The sequence below is a fragment of the Entelurus aequoreus genome, linkage group LG18 (genome assembly GCF_033978785.1).
Source record: "Entelurus aequoreus isolate RoL-2023_Sb linkage group LG18, RoL_Eaeq_v1.1, whole genome shotgun sequence".
Classification (NCBI taxonomy): domain Eukaryota; kingdom Metazoa; phylum Chordata; class Actinopteri; order Syngnathiformes; family Syngnathidae; genus Entelurus; species Entelurus aequoreus.
Genome location: NC_084748.1, coordinates 46,225,940 through 46,244,637, shown reverse-complemented (window position 1 = coordinate 46,244,637; position 18,698 = coordinate 46,225,940). Strand labels below are relative to the sequence as shown.

The 18,698-nt window shown below is 38.4% G+C and overlaps 1 protein-coding gene and 1 long non-coding RNA gene across 9 annotated transcripts in view; one reads left to right on the top strand and one right to left on the bottom strand.

The window, feature by feature from the left end:
- LOC133634191 (ankyrin-2-like) overlaps positions 1–18,698 on the top strand; it is a 195,092-nt gene that overhangs the window by 123,464 nt on the left and 52,930 nt on the right. For 5 of the 7 annotated variants that reach the window (XM_062027271.1, XM_062027270.1, XM_062027267.1 and 2 more), the window contains 15 exons: positions 51–149; positions 224–322; positions 4,280–4,477; positions 4,549–4,647; positions 7,387–7,485; positions 7,597–7,794; positions 9,845–9,943; positions 10,029–10,127; positions 10,196–10,294; positions 10,365–10,463; positions 10,541–10,613; positions 15,960–16,086; positions 17,451–17,517; positions 17,578–17,681; positions 17,881–17,916. In XM_062027271.1, the coding sequence (XP_061883255.1) occupies positions 51–149; positions 224–322; positions 4,280–4,477; positions 4,549–4,647; positions 7,387–7,485; positions 7,597–7,794; positions 9,845–9,943; positions 10,029–10,127; positions 10,196–10,294; positions 10,365–10,463; positions 10,541–10,613; positions 15,960–16,086; positions 17,451–17,517; positions 17,578–17,681; positions 17,881–17,916 (1,595 nt within the window). The remainder of the gene's footprint in view (positions 1–50; positions 150–223; positions 323–4,279; positions 4,478–4,548; positions 4,648–7,386; positions 7,486–7,596; positions 7,795–9,844; positions 9,944–10,028; positions 10,128–10,195; positions 10,295–10,364; positions 10,464–10,540; positions 10,614–15,959; positions 16,087–17,450; positions 17,518–17,577; positions 17,682–17,880; positions 17,917–18,698) is intronic. The other 2 variants (XM_062027272.1, XM_062027268.1) reach the window with 1 other exon arrangement.
- LOC133634192 (uncharacterized) overlaps positions 1–18,698 on the bottom strand; it is a 120,779-nt gene that overhangs the window by 94,871 nt on the left and 7,210 nt on the right. The window contains exon 3 of one of the 2 annotated variants that reach the window (XR_009821892.1): positions 15,935–16,078. This is a non-coding gene — a long non-coding RNA (uncharacterized LOC133634192). The remainder of the gene's footprint in view (positions 1–15,934; positions 16,079–18,698) is intronic. The other variant, XR_009821893.1, reaches the window with a different exon arrangement.

Here is an 18,698-nt window from a genome sequence, read left to right as displayed (position 1 = left end):
CTGTACTAACGAGTCAAGCATGTTTTTCTAATTGCACTTGTGTTTTCTAGTCGGGCTTGACTCCCATCCACGTCGCTGCCTTCATGGGCCACCTCAACATCGTTCTACTTCTGCTTCAGAACGGCGCCTCGCCCGACGTCCGCAACATTGTGAGTTTGGACGCGGGGTCTCGGGCTAGCGCTTTGTTTTTTTAGCGTCGTGACCGCCGCTCTTTGCCCCAAAGCGCGGTGAGACGGCTCTGCACATGGCAGCCCGGGCGGGCCAGATGGAAGTGGTGCGCTGTCTGCTGAGGAACGGAGCACTCGTGGACGCCATGGCCAGGGTGAGTCACTAGCAACTGCTTCTCCACATAATCTAACAAAGATGACTGTATTTCCACGACTATAGAGCGCACCTGTATATAAGCTGCACCCACAAAACATGTTTCCATATATAAGCCGCACCTGACTATAAGCCGCGGATATATACATTGTGAAATTAGTTATTTTGCAAATGTTTATTTACATACCAAACGGTGTCTGTAACACGGCAGTAAAACGGCCGATCAAACAAAACAGAAGTCATGGTCATGGACCCGCTAGCTGCGCAAGCTAGCACTCCAATCAGCTAAACAGACTCAATAACTCCACGGTGACGTTTTGGTGAGTTTACTGAGGAATGTGTGAAAGTGAAACAATACAAAAATGCCATTGTAAGTTAATAATACTAACACAGACACTTGTAAACATGTTAGCATATTAGCTAATGCTAACGACGCTAGCATCATTACATTATGATAGCATGTACAAATATGCATTAAAACACTCCGACAGACATCTCACGTGGGACAGTTTAGTGAGTAGTAGTTTTTTTAGTTATATTGTAAAACTTACAAAAGCTGCTTAGAATGATGAATGAAGAACCCATATGAGTAGAAACGCTATGGACAGATAGAAGACGGAACAGCACTTGTACTTCCGGTTGAAAGTTGTAAGTTAATAATTAGAGATGTCTGATAATATCAGGCTGCCGATATTATCGGCCGATAAATGCTTTAAAATGTAATATCGTAAATGATCGGTTATCGGTTTCAAAAAGTAAAATGTATGACTTTTTAAAAGGCCGCTGTGTACACGGACGTAGGGAGAAGTACAGAGTGCCAATAAACCTTAAAGGCACTGCCTTTGCGTGCCGGCCCAATCACATAATATCTACGGCTTTTCACACACACAAGTGAATGCAATGCATACTTGGTCAACAGCCATATAGGTCACACTGAGGGTAGCCGTATAAACAACTTGAACACTGTTACAAATATGCGCCACACTGTGAACCCACACCAAACAAGAATGACAAACACGTTTCGGGAGAACATCTGCACCGTAACACAACAGAACAAATACCCAGAACCCCTTGCAGCACTAACTCTTCCGGGACGCTACAATATACATCCCCCGCTACCCTCCTCACCTCAACCCCGCCCACCTCAACCTCCTCATGCTCTCTCAGGGAGAGCATGTCCCAAAGTCCAAGCTGCTGTTTTGAGGCATGTTAAAAAAAAATACTGCACTTTGTGACTTCACTAATAAATATGGCAGTGCTATGTTGGCATTTTTTTTCCATAACTTGAGTTGATTTATTTTGGAAAACCTTGTTACATTGTTTAATGCATCCAGCGGGGCATCACAACAAAATTAGGCATAATAATGTGTTAATTCCACCACTGTATATATCGGTATCGGTTGATATCGGAATCGGTAATTAAGAGTTGGACAATATCGGATATCGGCAAAAAAGCCATTATCGGACATCTCTATTAATAATACTAACACAGACACTTGTGAACGTGTTAGCACGTCACTTTCTTCACCTGCGCATTGAGCCCTCGACATTTTTCTGGATTATCCACTTTGATTTTGGATTACGTACTTTTCGGAAAGCTTTTTTGGAGTACGACCCTCGCGAGATTTGTCGGTGCTCTTGGATTTCGTACTGGATTCGTTTGCTTTTGGTTGAAGCTACGCCGCCGGTAAGCTAGCAGCGCTGACTTGTGCTCGCTGCTAGCCGACCCTTCTATCGACATCCTTCAAGGAGAGCACACACACACGGCGAGCATATTAGCTAATGCTAACGCCGCTCGCTTGATTACATTACGATAGCACGTACAAATATGCGTGAAAACACTCCCACAGATATCACACACGGGACGGTTTAGTAAGTAAGAATTGTTGTAGTTACATTATAAAACTTACAAACGTTGCTTCGTGTGATGAATGAAGAATCCTTTGAAACGCTATGGACAGTTTTACTTCCGGTCTAAGGCAGGAAGTACATTTTCAACCAGCGACACCTGCAGTGAGCAAACTCATCCAAAAGATGGCGCCAAAGCACAAACAATAACATACCTTTTCCTGGGTTTAATGAACACTATTGAACACAAAACATTATGGCCGTTAGCGAAATTTAATCCAAAAATTAGCCGCACCGTTTTATAAGATGCAGGATTCGAAGCGTAGGAAAAAAGTTGCGGTTTATAGTCCGGAATTGATGGTGAATTGACATTTTTCCCATCATCCCTTGTAATGGGTGTAATTTTAAAAGTTCAAATGAGCAGGTTGTCTTTTTTTCCCCTACACCATGACTAGGGAAGGTATTTTTTGATTGGATCATATAAGTAAATGTTATGCTGGTTAGCAAGTAAATATAATTAATAGTTGAGGTACTTTAGTTGGCCACCAAATGGCGACAAAATGGCATCTATCAGACCCCTGGCTCTTTGTATATGATATAAATGCACCGCTTCCCGCCATGGTTTATTGAACTCGTGTCGTCTCGAGGGCCAAATACACTTTGCCCAAGGAAGTACAATTTTCAACCTGCAACACCTGCATTGAGCAAACTCGTCCAAAAGATGGCGCCATAGCACAAACAATAACGCACCTTTTCAGTCCTCTGCCTGCCTGGGTTTAACGAACACTATTGAACACAAAACATTATGGCCGTCAGCGAAATTGAATCCATAAATTAGAGGCAGGGTTCAAAGCGTAGGAAAAAAGTTGACCTTTTTCCCCATCATCCCTTGTAATGGATTTAAATGGGTGTCATTTAGATTTGTTTTTATGTTGATTGGACGTTTTTAATAATATCCACAAAGTTCAATGAACAGGTTGTTATGTGTGACCAAGTGTGTTGACTTTTTGTGCTGTTTTTTTTTTTTTTTTCCCCGCACCATGACTAGGGAAGGTTGTTTGGACTGGGTCATATATGTAAACACTGTGCTGTTTTTGCAAGTAAATTTAATTAATAGTTGATGTACTTTAGTTGGCCACCAAATGGCAATAGGATGGCAGCTATCAGACCCCTGGCTCTTTGTATATGATATAAATGCACACTATTGAACATAAAACTTTATGGCCGTCAGCGAAATTGAATCCATAAATTAGCTGCACCGTTTTTTATAATATCCACAAAGTTCAATGAGCAGGTTGATACGTGTGACCACGTGTGTTGTTTTTTAAATTTTCCTGCGCCATGACTAGGGAAGGTTGTTTGGACCGGGTCATATAAGTAAATGCTGTGCTGTTTTGTAAATATAAAGTAAAGTAAATATAATTATTAGTTGAGGTACTTTAGTGAACACTATTGAACACAACACATTATGGCCGTCAGCGAAGTTGAATCTTTTAAATAATTAGCGAATTCTTTTTATAATATTCACAAAGTTATATTTTCCTGCGCCATGACTAGGGAAGGTTGTTTGGACTGGGTCATATAAGTAATATTCACAAAGTTGTTGTTTTTTCCTGCGCCATGATTAGGGAAGGTTGTTTGGACCGGGTCATATAAGTAAATGCTGTGCTGTTTTGTAAATATAAAGTAAAGTAAATATAATTATTAGTTCAGGTACTTTAGTGAACACTACTGAACACAACACATTATGGCCGTCAGCGAAGTTGAATCTTTTAAATAATTAGCGAATTCTTTTTATAATATTCACAAAGTTATATTTTCCTGCGCCATGACTAGGGAAGGTTGTTTGGACCGGGTCATATCAGCAATTGCTGTGCTGTAAATAAATATAATTATTAGTTGAGGGTGCTTTAGTGACCACTATTGAACACAAAACATGATGGCCGTCAGCGAAATTGAATCCATAAATTAGCCGCACCGTTTTATAAGCCACAGGGTTCAAAGCGTAGGGAAAAAGTTGCAGCTCATAGCCTGGAATTGACGTTGGATTGTGTAGGTTTGCCTAATTCAGTGGCAGTGAGTGAACTTCCTGCCTCTCCCTGGACCGCAGGAGGACCAGACCCCTCTTCACATCGCGTCCCGTCTGGGGAAGACCGACATTGTGCAGCTGCTCCTCCAGCACATGGCCCACCCGGACGCCGCCACCGTCAACGGCTACACCCCCCTGCACATTTCAGCCCGGGAGGGCCAGGTGGAGACCGCCGCCGTGCTGCTGGAGGCCGGCGCGTCGCACTCGATGGCCACCAAGGTGAGCGGAGGACGCCGGCACGACGCCGACCTCGACACGCCTTATTGACCTTCTGCTTCTCCCCGCTGCAGAAGGGATTTACTCCGCTACATGTAGCAGCTAAGTACGGAAGCCTCGATGTAGCAAAACTGCTCCTACAGCGTAAAGCTCTCACTGATGACGCAGGCAAGGTGAACATCCAACATTATTTGTTTTGAAAATAGGTTGGTGTCGTCGAGCTCACACTTCAGAATATCGCCCAGAAAAGTTGATGTGCGTGCTGCATATTCCACAACATAACGAATCGGCACATGTCGGAGCATGTGATGTCATAAATGTGGATGGAAATGAGTGTTTCCATGGTGACAGCCTGAAGTACATGCACAGTCATCATTTAAATGAGGCGGTCTGATCCACTTTGGCTCTTGTTATCAACTGTACTCGCAGTTGATGAGTGCCAAAGTGATCCATGTTAGAGTTTGTATTCACGGTCCTAGTAGATCCATGTTAGAGTTTGTATTCACAGTCTTAGTAGATCCATGTTAGAGTTTGTATTCACGGTCTTAGTAGATCCATGTTAGAGTTTGGATTCACAGTCCTAGTAGATCCATGTTAGAGTTTGTATTCACGGTCTTAGTAGATCCATGTTAGAGTTTGTATTCACGGTCTTAGTAGATCCATGTTAGAGTTTGTATTCACGGTCTTAGTAGATCCATGTTAGAGTTTGTATTCACGGTCTTAGTAGATCCATGTTAGAGTTTGTATTCACATTCTTAGTAGATCCATGTTAGAGTTTGTATTCACATTCTTAGTAGATCCATGTTAGAGTTTGTATGCACAGTCTTAGTAGATCCATGTTAGAGTTTGTATGCACAGTCTTAGTAGATCCATGTTAGTTTGTACTCACAGTCTTAGTAGATCCATGTTAGAGTTTGTATTCACAGTCTTAGTAGATCCATGTTAGAGTTTGTACTCACAGTCCTAGTAGATCCATGCTAGAGTTTGTATTCACAGTCTTAGTAGATCCATGTTAGAGTTTGTATTCACAGTCTTAGTAGATCCATGTTAGTTTGTACTCACAGTCTTAGTAGATCGATGTTAGAGTTTGTATTCACAGTCTTAGTAGATCCATGTTAGTTTGTACTCACAGTCTTAGTAGATCGATGTTAGAGTTTGTATTCACAGTCTTAGTAGATCCATGTTAGTTTGTACTCACAGTCTTAGTAGATCCATGTTAGAGTTTGTACGCACAGTCTTAGTAGATCCATGTTAGAGTTTGTATTCACAGTCTTAGTAGATCCATGTTAGAGTTTGTACTCACAGTCCTAGTAGATCCATGCTAGAGTTTGTATTCACAGTCTTAGTAGATCCATGTTAGAGTTTGTATTCACAGTCTTAGTAGATCCATGTTAGTTTGTACTCACAGTCTTAGTAGATCCATGTTAGTTTGTACTCACAGTCTTAGTAGATCGATGTTAGAGTTTGTATTCACAGTCTTAGTAGATCCATGTTAGAGTTTGTATTCACAGTCTTAGTAGATCCATGTTAGAGTTTGTACGCACAGTCTTACTAGATCCATGTTAGAGTTTGTATTCAGTTTTAGTAGATCCATGTTAGAGTTTGTATTCACAGTCTTAGAAGATCCATGTTAGAGTTTGTACTCACAGTCTAAGTAGATCCATGTTAGAGTTTGCACTCGCAGTCTTAGTAGATCCATCTTAGAGTTTGTATTCACAGTCTTAGTAGATCCATGTTAGTTTGTATTCACAGTCCTAGTAGATCCATGTTAGAGTTTGTACTCGCAGTCTTAGTAGATCCATTTTTGAGTTTGTACACGCAGTCTTAGTAGATCCATGTTAGAGTTTGTATTCACAGTCTTAGTAGATCCATGTTAGAGTTTGTATTCACAGTCTTAGTAGATCCATGTTAAGAGTTTGTACACGCAGTCTTAGTAGATCCATGTTAGAGTTTGTATTCACAGTCTTAGTAGATCCATGTTAGAGTTTGTACGCACAGTCTTAGTAGATCCATGTTAGAGTTTGTACTCACAGTCGTAGTAGATCCATGTTACGAGTTTGTATTCACATTCTTAATAGATCCATGTTAGAGGTTGTACTCACAGTCTTAATAGATCCATGTTAGAGTTTGTACTCACAGTCTTAGTAGATCCATGTTAGAGTTTGTACTCACAGTCCTAGTAGATCCATGTTAGAGTTTGTACTCACAGTCTTAGTAGATCCATGTTAGAGGTTGTATTCACAGTCTTAGTAGATCCATGTTAGAGTTTGTACTCACAGTCCTAGTAGATCCATGTTAGTTTGTACTCACAGTCTTAGTAGATCCATGTTAGAGTTTGTACTCACAGTCTTATTAGATCCATGTTAGAGTTTGTACTCACAGTCTTAGTAGATCCATGTTAGAGTTTGTACTCACAGTCTTAGTAGATCCATGTTAGAGTTTGTACTCACAGTCTTAGTAGATCCATGTTAGAGTTTGTACTCACAGTCTTAGTAGATCCATGTTAGAGTTTGTATGCACAGTCTTAGTAGATCCATGTTAGAGTTTGACGCAGGAGGACATTAATTAATTAACAGTCTTAGTAGATCCATGTTAGAGTTTGTATTCACAGTCCTAGTAGATCCATGTTAGAGTTTGTATTCACAGTCTTAGTAGAGCCATGTTAGAGTTTGTATTCACAGTCTTAGTAGATCCATGTTAGAGTTTGTACTCACAGTCTTAGTAGATCCATGTTAGAGTTTGTACTCACAGTCTTAGTAGATCCATGTTAGAGTTTGTATTCACAGTCTTAGTAGATCCATGTTAGAGTTTGCACACGCAGTTTAGCACGTGCTATTTGGATCGTAGTAGATCAGGCCCTAGTTGAGCTTCACGGTTCCTTAAATCCTGTAATAAAACACTATGTGTTCTAGAATGGCCTGACTCCGCTCCACGTGGCGGCTCATTATGACAACCAAGAGGTGGCGCTCCTGCTGCTGGACAAAGGGGCATCGCCTCACGCCACCGCAAAGGTGAGGACCATAAAATCGCCGTCCGGCGGTTTATGGCGCGTCATTTTCAGTTGGCATGAGCCACATGTTTTATCGCAAAGTTGTTGAGGGCACACCTCTCCCTCTCTGCAGAACGGCTACACGCCGCTTCACATCGCCGCCAAGAAGAACCAGACCAACATCGCCTTGTCGCTGCTGCAGTACGGCGCTGAGACCAACGTGCTGACTAAGCAGGGAGTCAGTCCGCTGCATCTAGCGGCGCAGGAGGGACACGCCGAGATGGCCGGCCTGCTGCTGGGCAAAGGAGCTCACATCAACGCGGGAACCAAGGTAGAAGGGTTCCAGGAACTTTGTTGTCATACCAATGAAACCGTTTCATTTCATACATTGTAATACTCAGTCGGAAAGGGAGGTGAGTCTCTTCCCCTAAAGCAGGGGTGTCCAAACTTTTTCACTGGGCTTGAAAAACTTGGCCTGGGGTCAAAAGCTGACTGCATGCAAAGTAACAATGTGTATAAATATATATATATATACTGTATATATATATATATTATAATAATGGATAAATAATTAATAAGTAATAGTATGTGAAAGTTCAACTCCTACTTTGTTTACTTCCGTGACGACCTCCTTAAAGTTTTGTAATCAATCAAAAATATCAAACAGCTAAAATGTGCCAAACATTTGCATTTTTCCCCATCATCCCTTGTAAATGGCCGTAATTTAGATTTATTTTTATGCTGATTGGACAATTTTTTTAACAATATCCACAAAGTTCAATGAGCAGGTTGTTTCGTGTGACCATGTTTGTTGACTTTTTATGCGGGCGTTTTGTTTTTTTTCCTGCACCATGACGAGGGAAGGTTGTTTGGATTGGGTCATATAAGTAAATGATATGACTCAATGTGTGACCATGTGTGTTGACTTTTTGTGCTGGCATTTTTTTGTTTTTTTTCCTGCACCATGACTTGTGAAGGTTGTTTGGATTGGGTCATATAAGTTAATGATATGACCCAATGTGTGACCATGTGTGTTGACATTATGTGCTGGCGTTTTTTCTTTCTTTTGCTGCCATTGACTTGGGAAGGTTGTTTGGATTGGGTCATATAAGTGAATGATATGACCCAATGTGTGACCATGTGTGTTGACTTTTTGTGCTGGCGATTTTTTCCTGCACCATGACTAAGGAAGGTTGTTTGGATTGGGTCATATAAATAATGCTATGACCCAATGTGTGACCATGTGTGTTCACTTTTTGTGCTGGCGTTTTTTTTCTGCACCATGACTAGGGAAGGTTGTTTGGATTGGTTCATATAGGTAAATGATATGACCCAATGTGTGACCATGTGTGTTGACTTTTTGGGCTTTTTTTTTTCTTTTTCTTTTTACCTGCACCATGACTAGGGAAGGTTGTTTGGATTCGGTCATATAAGTGAATGATATGCCCCAATGTGTGACCATGTGTGTTGACTTTTTGTGCTATTTTTTTTCTCTCTCTGCACCATGACTAGGGAAGGTTGTTTGGATTCGTTCATATAAGTCAATGATATGCCCCAATGTGTGACCATGTGTGTTGACTTTTTGTGCTATTTTTTTTCTCTCTCTGCACCATGACTAGGGAAGGTTGTTTGGATTCATTCATATAAGTCAATGATATGACCCAATGTGTGACCATGTGTGTTGACTTTTTGTGCTGTTTTTTTTTATTTTTCTCTGCACCATGACTAGGGAAGGTTGTTTGGATTCGGTCATATAAGTCAATGATATGACCCAATGTGTGACCATGTGTGTTGACTTTTTGTGCTGTTTTTTTTTCTTTTTCTCTGCACCATGACTAGGGAAGGTTGTTTGGATTCGGTCATATAAGTCAATGATATGACCCAATGTGTGACCATGTGTGTTGACTTTTTGTGCTGTTTTTTTTTTCTGCACCATGACTAGGGAAAGTTGTTTGGATTTGGTCATATAAGTAATGATATGCCCCAATGTGTGACCATGTGTGTTGACTTTTTGTGCTGTTTTTTTTCTTTTTTTCTGCACCATGACTAGGGAAGGTTGTTTGGATTGGGGCATAAAAGTAATGATATGACCCAATGTGTCATATCAGTCTAAATCAAATCTCATTGAATCGTTCATTCACTAAATCGAACCGTATCCAATTGTTCATACATTAAATCGAATCGCATCAAATTTTTCCATTTTATAAATTCATCTTTTCTGAATCGCATCATAACCCACGATTCGAGCTGCGAATCAAATGGTCCGTCACAAAGAGATTGAGGTCCCCGGTCTTGTGTCGTGCTTACAAAGTGTCAAATCTAACAAGGATGTCCCGTGCAGCTGCGCAGCGCACTGACGTGTGCGTCTTTGTGTGTCGCAGAGTGGACTGACTCCTCTGCACCTCACGGCACAAGAGGACCGGGTCAGTGCCGCAGAGGTGTTGGCCAAACATGATGCCAACGTGGACCAGCAGACCAAGGCAACTCAAGCTAACACGATGAAACCTCAGTGAACTCACACTCCACAACAAACCAACCACTCTTTTTTTTATGTCCACACATCAGCTTGGCTACACGCCCCTGATAGTCGCCTGTCACTACGGAAACGCCAAGATGGTCAACTTCTTGCTACAGCAAGGTGCCGGTGTCAACGCCAAAACCAAGGTGAGCTGTTGAAGGACACTTTTCTCTTGCAGAACAAAGCCCTTCATCCCACCTTCTGTATGCTGCAGAACGGGTACACACCTCTCCACCAGGCCGCACAACAAGGGAACACGCATATCATCAATGTTCTGCTGCAGCACGGGGCCAGACCGAGTGCCACCACAGTGGTGAGAGAGACCGCCACAAGCGCTTTGTGAAAAACCAAAGAAAAAAAACTAAACGGTGCGGTCTCTTTAGAATGGAAACACAGCCTTGTCTATCGCCAGGCGTCTGGGTTACATCTCAGTGGTGGACACGCTGAAAGTGGTCACCGAGGAAGTCACCACCACCACGACAGTAGGAGCAATCATCGGTCCCTTTTTGTAACCTCAAACTACACGCCTCTGATTCTTCTTCACCACTCTGTGTGTCAGACGGTCACGGAGAAACACAAACTCAATGTGCCGGAGACCATGACGGAAATACTGGATGTGTCGGATGAAGAAGGTGAGGAACCTACTTCGTGGTTGACTCTGGTCCTTTATAGAAGAGCTCCATCATGTAGGTCATGTTTTGATTTGCGGCGCTAAAAAGAGTTACGTTTCTTAGCTCTGGGGCTGGAAGATGACTTTTGGCCTGAACTAGAAGGTACTGTTGCATCATGTCTGACTGCCTGACTAGGAACTAATGGCTGTCATCTACTATTGAATTGGTGTTTGTTCTTGTCGTTTTTAACCATGAAGTGCCTGATCTACTAAAGGTTTGCATGTATTGACATTGTAACATGCTACAGTGTTTCCCATAAACTGGCAAGATACCTGTGGCGGTGGGGGCGTGGCTATGGGCGTGGTCACCATGACATTATCGAGTAATTTGCATAATTTACTACAATACGATTTTCTCTAAAAAGGCTCAAAAAATGTATACTTACTAATTAATAATAAAAGTTTTGTTTTAAACGTCCATCCATCCATCCAACAATATAATTACAACACTTTATGTACATATTTATATACAGATTTGAACAATAAGTTATTCACGGAAATATATTTATTAATTGTGGTTCTTACAAAAAATATATCTTATAAAATTTAAAAGCTAAAATGTCTTAAAGCTCTGCCCCTTTAATTAGTGCATACTAAATAATTTAACTTTAGCCTACTACTACAACCATATTATTTACCAGCAACATAAAGTGAAACAGAGGCAGAGGTGTCCTGCCACAGTCAGTAACAAATAAACAGAAAACAGTAGTGGTGGTAGATAGACACAGAGCTTCATCAAACATCTGATCCACTGAACAAAGAGCTCCAAAAATCTTGAACCTTAGACTGCCATCCGTTTTACTCCCTACACTTAACCATGTGTTTCCTACTGCCTGCAGACTTTGCACCCTTTGTTATATACACATGTTGTGTTTCTAATATAAATACATTTAATAAAGTCAAATACAAATAAGACAACAAGAGAAGTATCCTACACTTCTCTTTTGTAAAGTAAATCTGAACAGCCGATATTGGCATCTACATCAACTATATGATTTGCCTGAGAAGCTGGAGAGGACAAAAAAATAAAAAAATATTTATTTTATTTTATTTTATTTGTGGCGGACGTAATTCTTTCGAGGCAGGCCGCCGCAAATAAATGAATGTGTGGGAAACACTGTGCTACAGTAACATCATTTTACCTTAAATGTAGGGCTGGGACTCTTTGAGCACCACACGATTCGATTCGGTTCGGTTCTCAGGGGTAACGATTCAATTCTCGGTTAAAAATCAATACTTTTTAACAACATTAGATGCCAGTTCTATGATTGACTACATTCCTCCATAAAATAAATAAACATCTCTGATCAATTTCTGTATTACTTCAAAGAAAACTTGTTTTGTTGAATAAAATTCTAGCCAAACATTTAATAAAGTCAAATACAAATAAGGCAACAAGAGAAGTATCCAACACTTCTCTTTTCTAAAGTCAATGTGTACAGGAGATTTAGATCATCTACATCCTATGTGTCAAAGTCAAGGCCCGCGGACCAAATCCGGCCCGCGAATGAATGATTTATGGCCCCCGGGATGATATTTGGTAGTATTAGAAGTATTAGAACCGGCCCGCAGGCCACAGCCGCCTGCTGCTGTTTTGCACTCACCAATACTCCATCAGTGTTGGTGCGAGGAATTTTCAAAATGGGGTCATCAAGTCATAAAAATGGGGTCCTTTTTTGTAAGCGTTTTGAAAACAAATGATACATGTATGCATTATCCTGTTATACCTCACATTCTATATTGTGTTTTGGAATAAGGTTGTCATAAACGTTACTTAATTCATTAAAAAAAATAATACAAAAGAAAACACATTTTTATGCATATGTAAATTTATTCAGTTATGAAAATTAATTCACTTTCTTCTTTCCTTCATGGATCTAAACTTTACCGCTGCCGGAATTGTTTGCTATATTTTTATTGTAATATTTTCAGAATGTGTTTGTTCTATTTTTGGCCAAATGAAGACAAAGAAAACAATCTGAAGTTGACTTTATTTTTTCAGTTTTAATGACATGATTGTAATAGTCCGGTCCGCGTGTGCACAGATTTTCCTCTGAGCTGAAATGAGTGTGACACCCCTGATCTACATCAACAATATGATGGCTGGACAGGAGAGATTGTGGGGGGGGGAGTTTAGAAAAAAATACAATTATTTTTTTAATCGCTTAAGAATCGTTAGAAATAAGAATCGGAATTAATCTGAAAATATATATATTTTTTTTTACACCCCTACTTAAATGGGTACTCCAATTTCACTGTACTTAATAGTACTTTAAAATCCACGATACACCGAGACCGTAGTGCAGGGGTCACCAACGCGGTGCCCGCGGGCACCAGGTAGCCCGTAAGGACCAGATGAGTAGCCCGCTGGCCTGTTCTAAAAATAGCTCAAATAGCAGCACTTACCAGTGAGCTGCCTCTATTTTTTAAGTTGTATTTATTTACTAGCAAGCTGGTCTAGCTTTGCTCGAAATTTTTAATTCTAAGAGAGACAAAACTCAAATAGAATTTGAAAATCCAAGAAAATATTTTAAAGGCTTGGTCTTCACTTGTTTAAATAAATTCTTTTTTTTTTTTACTTTGCTTCTTATAACTTTCAGAAAGACAATTTTAGAGAAAAAATACAACCTTAAAAATGATTTTAGGATTTTTAAACACATATACCTTTTTACCTTTTAAATTCCTTCCTCTTCTTTCCTGACAATTTAAATCAATGTTCAAGTAAAAACAAATTTTTTATTGTAAAGAATAATAAATACATTTTAATTTAATTCTTCATTTTAGCTTCTGTTTTTTCTATGAAGAATATTGGTCAAATATTTCTTCAAACTTATTATGATTAAAATTCAAAAAAATTATTCTGGCAAATCTAGAAAATCTGTAGAATCAAATTTAAATCTTATTTTAAAGTCTTTTGAATTTATTTTAACATTTTTGTTCTGGAAAATCTAAAAGAAATAATGATTTGTCTTTGTTAGAAATATAACTTGGTCCAATTTGTTATATATTCTAACAAAGTGCAGATTGGATTTTAACCTATTTAAAACATGTCATCAAAATTCTAAAATTAATCTTAATCAGGAAAAATTACTAATGATGTTCCATAAATTCTTTTTTTAAGTTTTTCTCTTCTTTTTTTCGGTTGAATTTTGTATTTTAAAGAGTCGAAATTGAAGATAAACTATGTTTCAAAATTTAATTGTAATTTTTTTCGTGTTTTCTCCTCTTTTAAACCATTCAATTACGTATAAATGTCATTAATTATTAATAATAACATAGAGTTAAAGGTAAATTGAGCAAATTGGCTTTTTCTGGCAATTTATTTAAGTGTGTATCAAACTGGTAGCCCTTCGCATTAATCAGTACCCAAGAAGTAGCTCTTGGTTTCAAAAAGGTTGGTGACCCCTGCCGTAGTGAGTGAACCACAAAGTAGCAAAGAAAAACTGTATTTGAAACATTAGGATAACATTTATTGTCGTCACACTTGCTTAAAAAATACAGGGTGAAGAAAGGTCATTTAACATCCAATCCAGAAGTGCAGTCATTTGTAAACTGTACTATAGTTTTACTGTATGTGTACAGCATAGGGATGTAACGGTAAACAGTATAATGATAAACCGCGGCAACATTCCAGACAGTCAGTAATACCGTTTAAATTTTTAATTAAAAAAAAAATGTATTAATACATTTTAGGCAACACTGCTTTATTCCTGGAAACTGAAGCGCATGCGCACTAGAGCCGTTCGGCTCGCGAAACATGGCGGCGACTACACAAACTTTGCTTTGAAAATGTTCCCTCAGAGTAAACGGAGCCGTAAAAATGTCTTTGTTTGCTTACTTACTACTAAAACACAAGTTGTCTAGTATGTATGTATGTCTAGTATTTTATTTAAGGACAAACTTGCAATAAGAAACATATGTTTAATGTACCGTAAGATTGTTTGTTATAATTAAGCCAATAATGACATTTTATGTGCTCCCCTTTATTTAGAAAAGTACCAAAATACTTTTGGTACCAGTAACAAAATATTGGTATTGCGAAAACACCAATGCACACTAATGATTGCACTGTGTATACAGTAAATAGAAATAAAACAACCATATTGCATGTCAACGATATGACAAAACACCAAAGGTTGGACCACATGATGCCACTAATGTGGAGGGAAATGAGTGTCTCCATGGTGATAGTCGGTATACACACAAAATCATTCGAATATGGCGGTCTGCAAAGCCTTTGCACTTGCTCACAATTGTACACGCAGTCTTAGTAGATCACGTGCAACACGGCCACTAATAGTACACAACATTTAATAGTTTGCACACGCTGTTTAGCACGTGTTATTTGGATCTTGGTTGATCGGTCGGTCTTAAAAGTGTTGTTTCTCAAATATAAATCTAGTTATGTCTCTAATATTTTAAAGATGATTAGAATGCAGCTGAGATAGGCTCCAGTAACGCCCGCGACCCCAAAAGGGATAAGCAGTAGAAAATGGATGGATGGATAGAAAAAATATATATTTGACTTTGACTTAAAAAAAAAAACATGAATCCAAAAAGGTGTCCTTTAAAAGGGTTGTAATGGGGCAGGTACTAGGACCCAGCTGGTATGGGTGTGGTTAAAGACACTTTTTTGGGCACTGTTAAGCATAGACATCTTATAAGGGTACGCAGCATGGAACGCTACTGCCTACTGCCGCTGACGAGACTCGGGGCCGCCATCTTGGAGTGGTGATCCGCTCCATTTATTTGGCAGGAGCGATGAACTGTCAGCGCATTTAATTCATTTTACCTGAACACCACTGAAAGGACACATGTTTTACTATTCATAGTTTGCTTAACAGTAATGCAATATTCTTATATGCTATAAGTGACCAGACGTCCGAGATCAAAACTGGGAATATAATCCCAGAGAAGGGGGAAAAAAACAATCAGCTATTTTTAAATTGAAGAAACAATACGATTAGGTTATATATACATGCGTATATCCTACATAAACAATGTATGAATACATTAGATATCTATATATCTTATAGACTGTATCTCTGTTGCTGCAGCAGTAGAGTTTATTCTGTCTTGACACTTTGTATTGATATTTTGTATTACATTCTTCCCTTAAATGATCATGTTTACAGTGATTGTTTTATATGTATTTTTTATGTATGTCACTTTGGATAAAAGAGTCTGTCATATTCAGGGTCGTCTTACATTGGTGGTTTTAAATTGACGAATAAATGGGAATAAAACTGTATTTCGTCCTGCAAATAAAAATGCTGAACTTACCTCCAGTATGTGTACGACCATGCAGGTGAGGACACGATGACAGGTGACGGCAGCGAGTACCTGAGAGCAGAGGACCTCCGTGAGCTTGGAGACGACTCCCTGCCGGGACACTACTTGGACAGCTTCAGCTACATGAGCCACAACCTGGACAGGTTCCATAAGAGCCACCTTTTACTTTTAACCTCATGCATGAAGAACATTCTATGACTTGTCATTACCGCTCAGAGAATGAGAATCTTTTGAAACCTTTTTTAAGTATTACAGTCGTTAAATTCAAAAAGGGAAACTTTTCAATTCTATAGAGTCACTAAACAGAGTTAAATAATTAAAGAATGTTCTTTTGAATTTCTCAATTATTTTGATAGTTTAAGACTAATACAAACCCCAAATTCACTCTCATAAATACATTTAAAAAGTTCAACATTTTAAACTAAGAGAATGTGATTAGTTGATTAATCAAAATTCCAAAATGTGATGAATCATGATTAATCCAAATACTAAATGTAATTAATCATGATTAATCCAAATTTCAAAATGTAATTATTATAATTAATCCAAATTCCAAATATGATTAATCATGGTTAATCCAAATATCAAAATGTAATTATTATAATTTATCCAAATTTCAAAATGTGATTAATCATGATTAACCCAAATATCAAATGTGATTAATCATGATTAATCCAAATATCAAATGTGATTAATCATGATTAATCCAAATTTCAAAAATGTAATTATTATAATTATTCAAAATTCCAAATATGATTAATTGTGATTAATCCAAATTCCAAAATGTGATTAATCGTGATCAATCCAAATTTCAAAATGTAATTATTATAATTACTCCAAATTCCAAATATGAATAATCCAAATTTCAAAATGTGATGAATAATGATGAATCCAAATACCAAATGTGATTAATCAGGATTAATCCAAATTTCAAAAATGTAATTATTATAATTATTCCAAATTCCAAATGTGATTAATCGTGATTAATCCAAATTCCAAAATGTGATTAATCGTGATCAATCCAAATTTCAAAATATGATGAATCATGATTAATCCAAATACCAAATGTGATTAATCCGGATTAATCCAAATTTCAAAAATGTAATTATTATATTTAATCCAAATTCCAAATATGATTAATTGTGATTAATCCAAATTCCAAAATGTGATTAATCATGATTAATCCAAATTTCAAAATGTAATTATTATAATTACTCCAAATTCCAAATATGATTAATCCAGATTTCAAATGTGATTAATCAGGATTAATCCAAATTTCAAAAATGTAATTATTATATTCAATCCAAATTCCAAATATGATTAATCATGATTAATTCAAATTCCAAAATGTGATTAATTATGATTTATCCAAACTCCAAAATGTAATTAATATGATTTATCCAACCATTTTCTACCGCTTGTCCCTTACAGGGTCATAAAAACAAAAATCACAATTAGACAGCCCTACTGTACACAAGACTGACTAAGTGTGATGCTCTTCAAACAGGCCTCAGCACCAAAGCTTCCATCAGAGCGAAGGTCTTCTCATTGAGGACATGATCACAAGCCACCAGGTGAGAACAAATTGATTTTCAAAATAAATGTTGATTTTCTAAACCGCCATTTGTGTGTAGGTGTCAGCTCTGTCCAGAGAGCAAGATAAAGACTCCTTCCGTCTGAGCTGGGGGGCGGAGCATCTGGATAATGTGGTGCTGTCCTCCAGCCTGTTGCACTCTGGGTAAAACTACACACTCCAGTTATATTTGTTATCTATGTTTTATGTTGTGTGTGTGTCACTTACACATTTTTACTTTGTCTTTTATTTTCTCACACAAATTCACAATTATTTTCTCTCTCTTTTTCTTTCGTCTCGTTGCTTCTGTGTGCACACACTCGTCTTTTGTGACCTGTGATTGTGTGTTGTATTTTGCTTCTAGCCGTTCGTCTCCCTGCCTAGACCTTGACAACAGCAGGTGATACTTCTTTATTTGGCCTCCTCTCCTTTTTCACCCCTCTGCTCAGAGACTTCATGGCTGAACAAGCAGCCCATGCATGGTTTTGATATTGCACGAGTTTGTATCTTTCATCTGGTCAACTGTTGACCAGCTTGTCTATTGATTGTGATGGGAGTCTCAACAACTCACGGATCAATGTGATTCTGATTCTTGCCGTGACGATTCAGTTCGCGATCGATTCTCGATTCAAGGCGATTGTCGATTCAAACCGATTCTCGCAATAATACTTGGTACAACAATGAAAACTAGAAAATGATATGTGCTTAAAAAGGTGAAATAACTGAAAACATGTTTTATATTCTAGTTTCTTCAAAATAGCCACTCTTGGCATTCTCTCGATGAGCTTCAAGAGGTAGTCACCTGAAATGGTTTTCACTTCACAGGTGTGCTTTATCAGGGTTGATTAGTGGAATTTCTTGCTTTATCAATGAGGTTGGGACCATAATTTGTGTTGTGAATTAGAAGGTGTGTCCAAACTTTTGGCCTGTAATGTAAATGTAACACAATTTGTCCAAATTTCCCTTGTGGATCAATAAAGTTTGTCAAAATATTGGTTTAAAAATGCCAAACAATAACATTGTGTTGCAATGCTTCAAGCTTAATAGACAGTTTGATTGATTACATAAGAATAACAACACATTGGGATGTACAGAGTTAGCAGAACTACTGCAATGCAGCCGTTTTTCCACAAAGCTGTGTTTTGTTGCAGTGCATGTTGTCAGTGAAGGGATGAAACAAAA